This window comes from Olea europaea, unplaced genomic scaffold, assembly GCF_002742605.1.
Source record: "Olea europaea var. sylvestris unplaced genomic scaffold, O_europaea_v1 scaffold4663, whole genome shotgun sequence".
In the NCBI taxonomy this organism is placed as follows: domain Eukaryota; kingdom Viridiplantae; phylum Streptophyta; class Magnoliopsida; order Lamiales; family Oleaceae; genus Olea; species Olea europaea.
Genome location: NW_019262975.1, coordinates 11,750 through 20,172, shown reverse-complemented (window position 1 = coordinate 20,172; position 8,423 = coordinate 11,750). Strand labels below are relative to the sequence as shown.

The window sequence follows — 8,423 nt, the reverse complement described above, 5'->3', positions numbered from 1 at the left end:
AAAATATTAATATTGAATGTGCATGGCTGCCATAAATAATACGTATAAAAAAATTAAAAGCATATATTGAAACTAATTTTTTTTATTATGGAAAGGTGATTAAAATACAAGCTTCATGTTCTTTCGGTATTCAGGTTGAGAATACTCTTTTCAACTCCTTTTCTTTCACGAATCCAATTCAATACCTTTGTTCCCATTAATTTTTGTGAACCTATTAGATTGAACTCCGTTGAACTAAACCAAACACCCTTTGGACTTCAATTAACAAATTAGATAAAATGTTACTATAACTTGTGTTGTATAACAATTCAAAAATTAAGTTACAATTTTTTTTTTTCAAACAATATAACATTAAATAAAAATAATTCAATACACATTACTTTAAACGTTGTATATGGGAATATCTAGTATTAGTATTTTGGAAGTACTAGAAAATAACATTGAAATTATAATGATCATTGATAATTCTACCGTGAGCTTGATCAAGAATATCGAAAACATTCAAAATTTCTCATTTAAATAGAAAAGCTATATACACATATATATTTTTTTGTTTAATTTCTACCATCGATTAGGACCTAAAACTTTCAATCATCTATCTCTTTATAACCAGTACGCGATCAAGATTTTAAAATAAATATACATAAGAATAATTATTAATCACGCTATATATATATATTCAAGAAACAATGTACTTCACATAAGAAAAAAGTGAAATGAAAAAAAAAGTAACAAAAAAATTTTTTTAAAAATTCTGTGGGGTCAACTGACCCCCACATGACCACACCTAGATCCGCCCATGACTGTCATGTTATAGCTTCTCGATGAAAGGGCTTCGAGCTTAAGCAACTCAAACAATTTTAAAAATCATTCCAATGTGAGGGTCGATTTTGAAAGTTATTTTTTCGAGCATCCATAAGGAATGTTTATGGAAGCCGTCCTAGTAGTAAAGCTTTGTAGAATTGAAGATGCAAAAAAAGTATTCTTTGTACAAGAAAAACATATTTCGAAAGGTAGTTATCAATTACTTTTCTATTAAAAACTTAATTGAGGAAATTCTTACACAAATCTATATTAAATAAGAAATTATAATTTCCAATGAAATCGCTGGGAAATTTGTTACTTGTTAAGTTTTCCTTTCCACTATATTTTGCATGGACTCGTTCGGAAAAAAAAAAAAATTAAAAATCATATTTATATGAAAAAACGAAAAAAAAAAAATTATAATCTACAAAGTCAAGCAAATAAATATAAAAATTTAAAATCTATTCAATTGAAATATTAAAAATCATTTCACTGTAATGTGATCTAATATTACGTAGAAAATACTCATAAAATATTTTATTTATTTAATTGGTGAATAAAGTTTAAAAAACGTAATGAGCTAATTAATTTTTTATTCTTAGCGCTCAAGAAATAAAAATTCGATTTCAATTTTTAATAAAAACGAGAACCTAATTTTATATTTTTATTTCTCTCCCATAAGATGACAGTTGGCCACATAAGAATGAGACTAGAAAATGAGATATTTATTACTATTTTTATGTTTTTATTTCTATTAATTCTATTTATTTTTGTTAACTGAATGAACAAGTTTGACTTTTATATTTATGGGTTGAAATCTATTGAAACGAGAGTAGTTAGATTAGAATTTCTGAGTTTGGTATTTATACTAGAATGCTGGAAACGCATTAAATTCTATACGAATCATTACAATTAATGAAATTCTTAGAAATTTACAAGTTATTAAGTAACACATAGATTTAATGGAAACTATTAAAATCTAAGTTGATAATATCTAAATTTTAAATGAAACCTATTAAAATATGAGTCGTGAATACCTAAATTTTCATGGACTTCTAAAATTCATTAAAATATAAGTTGGAACACCGAGTAACGAAATAGATGGATCGATTTCTTTTTACTAACTCTACAATAGCAAGATTTCTTAATGATCATTGTATTTAATTATATATAGTTTGTATGTATGTATGTATGTATGTATGTATGTATGTATTAATTGTTTGTATTGTTTTTCTACTTGCTAAAAGAAAAAGTATTGTTTTTCTAACTTGTTAGCCATATCTTTCAATTTCCCGAAAGAAGAAAGGAATCAGCACATTTTGTCTTTATTAATATTCATATCTTTCTTGTGGTTAAAGACACAGGGGTAAACTATTGAATATTTGTTCAAAATCAATGGAATGATAATGGATTAATTGTTAGACTCAATTGTGGAATTGGTAAAATCAAAAGAAATTGAAAAATAAAAAATTTGATTTTTGCCTATGGGTACGCACAGACTTATTTTTGTGCGTACGCACAGACTTATTTTTCAATTTGAAACTTGGGAGCCGTTTTGAATTAAAAGTTGCCACTTTTCATCTTGTTTTGGCACCATTTCGTGAAGCTTTGATTCATGGTTATAAATATGTGTTTGTTGGACATAAAAAAACACATGAAAATCAGATTACAAAACATAAGCTAATCTGTCATCATTCCACAAGAAAGGAAAATCATTTCTTCCTCCATATTCATATATTCCCTTTATGTTCTTCAAGTTCGGGTGGAGAAATACTTGTGCTTTTGTATTTCTCTACATCAAGACTTGATCAATCCTTCAAACCGTTTGCCACGAGATCCTTCAAGCACCAACATTAATACCAAGAGGGGGTAAATATCATTTGAGGACAACGATGTAACGTCGTGTTTGAGCCTTCCATTTTCGTTATAATCTTGATTCGTTTTCTAATCCTCTTAATTAATTTTCTGCATTGTTTCTTCTCTAACCCCGGTGGTGAATAATTTCCCAACATAAAATACATTCGCATTAATTGTATTTTACTCAATTGTCAATCAAGTAATCGTACTTCAATTTTATTCAATCATATAATTATACTTTAGTTTGATATCAATTGAATAACTCCATCTATTTCCTTCACTAAGCTAACGAAAATTGAAGAACTGTTTGTCAATTAAAAAAGTCCTTCATTATTTCACTGAAGTTGTACATATTTCATGCTAGCAACTAATAAGTATGTGTGATGACCGTTATTTATTAATTTTTGTCTGTCCAGATAATGAAATTCGATAGAGTTAGCCGATTGAAGTATAAAAAATATAATTGCATGATTGAAATCACATTAAAGTATATGTACTCAATTAAATAAAATTGAACATTACGCGATTGACACTAAAGAAAAATATTGTTACTATGAACGAAATTAATCCAAGATATTGTTACCTTGAAGAAATTAATCCAAGAGATAGCCAGCTTAAATTTTACACAAACAAGATGGTCTTAAGACCCACATTTAGGAAATGGTCCAAATTCTTGAAAAAATTATTTCCAAATAGTTTTATCATTGCAAATTTTGAGTTACATTTTCCCTCTATAACAATTAAAAACACTTATTTTTTTAAAATTTTGATTTATCAACGAAATGTTTGTCTATTTATAAAGTAGTAAAAATATTTAATGAAAAAAAAATTGTTGGTAATGAAATAACTGTTCGAGAAAATAACTTATTTGGCATTAAATAAAAATAATAAGATATCTAAGTCACTGATGCTATATATCGTCAATAACTTATTAAAAATTAAAATAAAGAATAAATTTTGTCAATAATATCAACTTGTCTATTACTTATTAGCGAGTTAAGCATCACTCAAGATTGCTGAAGACATCATCAGCAGAATTGTCGTGAGCAATCGATTGAGGAGTTAGTCGCTTATCTTCCATGATATTAGTGCTGATAATTCCTTTTGAAATCAAATAAAAGTAATTTCTACCATAATCACTCATGATGTTTGTTGATAATCATTTGCTTCATTTACATTTCTTATAATCTTTTTAAAAGGGTCCCCAAAAAATTTTGTTTCTTCAGCCGCCTCTGGTCAAAGAAAGATTTATTAATGGCAAAATCTTTTCAATCCACCATCGTGCAATTTTTATTTTATTATTATTATTATTATTTTTTAAACAACTATGATAAAAGAATAAATAGCATAAAATTTTTAAAAGTGATTGTTTTAACAATTATTTTTGAGAAATTAAGATGATTGTCTTAACTATTATTGTAATTCTTATTAGCCACATAAATTAAGGTCGTGAGAAATAATGTTGCAGAGGGGATTTTTTGATGTAAGTGCTCTCCTAGCGAACTAAGTATATAAGTATATATGTTATTTTACAAGGTCCAAGATCTACTCAATAACCATCCAAATAGATTAAATTACCTAAGTTATTTTAAGATGAGCACACAAGCAAAGCCGAATGGACATTTTAGTAGCTACCGTGACATATTTCTGTTGACAATATAGTCATCATTTTTAGGGTTCATTTAACACTCGAATTTGGTGCTTTTTTTATTTTATAGAGATAAATAATGTGACGATTAGAAGCTTTCTACACTATTACATAATGTACATATTCGGGTACAATATTCTATATTTCCGAACTGTAAATGGCATACATTATACAAGCCAAAACTCTACACAAATACTCTTGATATATTTTTCATTCTTTGTCTTTGTTTCATCTGTGTTAACAAATATATGAAGATATAGGTAGTAATTAACTATTAACTATTATTAGTAAATTTCTTTGGCAGTATTTTATTGGGCGATTAGTTGGAAGAAGGCTATTGGCTTGTGAAAAGAACATTCTTTGCAGTACGCAGTTAAGAAAGCCACCAATTCGTTTCTCTCTACACTATTTCCTTTGGGAGCAAATATCCTTTTCCAAGTTGCCATGCATCAATGACACATATTAATACACGTCAAACTCAGATTCCAAGAAAAGACAAGTATGAAGCATGGGATCATTGAGAGAGAGAGAGAGAGAGAGAGACAGAAATTCTATATCTATATGTTTGCCATATGTGCATGTACATGCATCCATGAAAACTCGAGAGAGAGGGAGGGTGGGGGATTGCTTGCGAAGAAAGTTTTTTTAAAGTCATATGATGTGAAAAAATAAACTAATTTAAAGATAAAGTAGTAGGAGAGGGGAGGCATCTCCGATCACTTTTTCTCAACTTTTTGTTCTTTTATCAGAACCTCAAGAAGGCCCCCAATTCTCACCCAAACTTGTCATTCGTCTCCTTCATTCCCTCCTTGATTTGCATCCCTCTTTCTCTCCTTTGGATCTTCTAACTAAGGTTCTCTCTCTCTCTCTCACTCTCACACACACACACACACACACACACAAAAGATTTTATTTCAGAGATTGGTCAGTGCTAATCATTTATTAATCTACAAATTAAATAGTTTCATGCTACTAATCTGTTTTTAGGGTTTCTGTAAATTTGCAGTTGTACGCTTTTTGGCTTCAAAGAAGGCTGGTCTACATAATTTTTTGATTGGGGCTAGCTTGCTGGTTAAGTGTTTTCATTTCTACAAGGTTTCTTTTCAATATTATCAAGAAATTCTAAATAAGATCATGGCACCCGTTTCATTGCCTCCCGGCTTCCGGTTTCACCCAACGGACGAAGAACTGGTGGCTTATTATCTAAAGAGAAAAATTAATGGTCGTAAGATTGAACTCGAAATCATTCCTGAAGTTGATCTCTACAAGTGTGAGCCATGGGACCTGCCAGGTACATGCTAATTAGTAATTACTCATCCTTTTTTATTATTTATACATAGTAATTTGTACATATCAGAGAATGACGAAGAGTTAAGGAGAAAACAAGGTTTGTGTACAAATGCTTTATCAGTAAAGAAAACATAATAATAATTTAGCTTTATGGATGCAATAATTTCTTCTTATATTACATTGCTTGTGAAAAGGGAAATTGAATAATGGGCCTACGTCTTTTCATTTCAAAAATAAAATTACAAAGATGTGCACTTATGTAGCATATAAATGATTAGTCTAAAAGCAAAGAAAAGAATATAATTGCATTGTCTTCCCCATATGTGAATCCCACCCTTCCCTTTTCCTGCTAGCTCTAGTATAATTCTGATTTCAAAATCTTCAAGAAAAATTCATTTTGATTCACCATTTTTTTGTAATTAAGAGCACGTTTTACATAATTTAAGTGATAGGTAATTTAGTTCCCTAGAGAAACAGTTTTGGATGCAATTCTTTGGAAACTCTTTTAATGATTTGTCAGCCTCTAAAGCACAGAGAATATTGCTAAATATAAGAGGTTAAAAAATTCAAGAAATTAAGAGAATCAGGGATTAGGTTAAATGAACGTTATTGGGTACTGGAAAAAAATTAAAAACTTGAACCAATCCGAAACTACATATTAAAAATGCAACCGAGACATTTTCATGCCTTGACTTGACTCCTGCAGTAACTATTTTATCAACTGGTAAACGATGGAAGAATTTAAATTGAACAGGAAAATCTTTATTGCCAAGCAAAGATTTGGAATGGTACTTCTTTAGCCCTCGAGATCGTAAATATCCAAATGGTTCAAGGACAAACCGGGCAACAAAAGCTGGGTACTGGAAGGCCACCGGAAAGGATAGAAAGGTGAACTCACAGATGAAGGCTGTTGGAATGAAGAAAACCCTAGTTTACTATAGAGGGAGGGCTCCACATGGATCTCGAACCAATTGGGTTATGCATGAATATCGCTTAGACGAAAGAGAATGTGAAACTAATTCGGGCTTGCAGGTACAACCGCCCTTTTTTAATTTACCTTTTCAGTTTTACCCTATATTTATTCCATTGTTAGATTCTGGATAGCTTCTAGTTCTAGTATTGACTGCAACAGCAACTATTAGCGACGGAATTTTGATAGAAATTTATCGACATGATACTTTTGTCGCAATGTGTCATGTTTCGTTTCGTTCCTCCAAAATCATAAACATCTTAATTATATGGCGAAATTTTATAGGAGTCTTGAGAGTTGAGACTAAAGATCTCAAGTAATTTAGATTGTCAGATTGTGTATCTTGATATATTATGCACTACGAGATTGACACTTATGTACCACTCATGCTACATAAATATAATGATTGACATAATTTTTGACTTTCATGTCACTTTGTCACCTATTTTCCAGCAAAGTAGCATTATTTCTTGTGCACCCTCCACTCCTGGGCCAAAAAGTTCTGGAATTGGTTAGGAATAGCAAAGTACATTAATTCCTTCAGATATTATAGAAAATTATTCAATTCTTTTTTGGGTTAAAATTCCAGGATGCTTACGCCCTATGCCGTATATTCAAGAAGAGTTTGAATGCCCCCAAAATTCACGACCATTCTGTCACAACACCAGCTAGTGATCGGTCCTCTAGCATTGACATATATTCTGAAGGAAAATGTAATGACTTTGATAGCTCTGACTATGCTACACCATTAGTTACAAGCTCATCCAGTGCAATCCAAGGCTCTCAAATGGATCCGGTTGGCCCAAGTGATGGCAGATGGAAGCAATATCTATCAGAAGAGGACTTTAGTTTCAGCAATCAGTACTCTTATTGTGCACCAATGTCATATCCGCAATCCAAGGTTAAATTTTCTACCTTATAAATGAATAATTGCATATCTGAAGAGAACAGGACTGAGAGTCTCGTGTTTCTATGTCAAGAATGATCCGAATTCAAGTTCGGTCGCCTCCCATTTATAAAGTTTTACACGTCAAGTCTCTGGTAAAATGGGGAAAAATGAAATCTTGTCATGAGGGACTTGTCAAAAAATTAAAATTGAAGTAAATAAAGCGTCCCTATATAACAACTTAAACTTTTGGACGAGGTGGTTCAACCGAGACACACGTGCATCTTTGATCCATATTCATATTTGTTGTATTATAGTTCTCGAATATTAGTTTCACTTTTTTCAGGTTGATATAGCATTAGAGCGCACACGGTTGCAACAGAGATTTTCATTGCCTCCACTACGAGTCGACGACTTTCCACAGGCTAACTTTGCTGCTGATGCCAATGTGTCACATTCAAATGTTTTCCAAGAAAATAGAAATAAACCTGATATGTTGGAGGAAATTTTATCTATTGCTCAAGTCTCTCAGGATTTTCAAACTCCAGTCACAACATGGGATGGGATTTATGCTGAAGGTGATGAGTTTTTCTTTCCGTCCCATTCTAATCAAGTACCAGATATGTGTTCTCTCAAATATACAGACAACTTAAGAGAAGAACCAGACTATAGGTCCATTAAAATTGGAGAGAACGATGAAATGATCGAATCCACGGGAATGGTTGAGAACTTGAGATGGTTAGGGATGTCAAATAAAGAACTTGAAAAGGTAATTAACTTACCATATATGCTACTAAATTCTTGTTCAAGTTCAGAATGCTTACTTTTGTAGAACTCCTTATCCTTGACAGATGAACTTTTCTGAGGAATACAAGACCGTTCCAGTAGAAAATATTTCCAACTTTCATAATGAAGACCATTATTTTCAAGGTTAGTCTCTTCAAATTCTTCCACCGTTATATACACTG

General features: G+C 31.1%; 1 protein-coding gene across 1 annotated transcript; it reads left to right on the top strand.

Annotated features, from left to right (window-relative positions):
- Positions 1-4,904: 4,904 nt before the first annotated feature.
- On the top strand, positions 4,905-8,404 carry LOC111388197 (NAC domain-containing protein 86-like). Its single transcript, XM_023012883.1, has 6 exons — positions 4,905-5,162; positions 5,316-5,600; positions 6,354-6,631; positions 7,159-7,470; positions 7,802-8,224; positions 8,307-8,404. Exons 2-6 carry the CDS (start codon positions 5,444-5,446, stop codon positions 8,388-8,390), a joined length of 1,254 nt encoding a protein of 417 aa, XP_022868651.1. The 5' UTR covers positions 4,905-5,162; positions 5,316-5,443; the 3' UTR covers positions 8,391-8,404.
- Positions 8,405-8,423: the final 19 nt, after the last annotated feature.

Bases quoted from the DNA above. Each gene is read 5' to 3' on its own strand.
- LOC111388197 (XM_023012883.1), top strand. From the start codon at position 5,444: ATGGCACCCGTTTCATTGCCTCCCGGCTTCCGGTTTCACCCAACGGAC. The intron at 5,601-6,353 runs GTACATGCTAAT...TAAATTGAACAG, and splicing joins TGAGCCATGGGACCTGCCAG to GAAAATCTTTATTGCCAAGC. The intron at 7,471-7,801 runs GTTAAATTTTCT...CACTTTTTTCAG, and splicing joins TGTCATATCCGCAATCCAAG to GTTGATATAGCATTAGAGCG.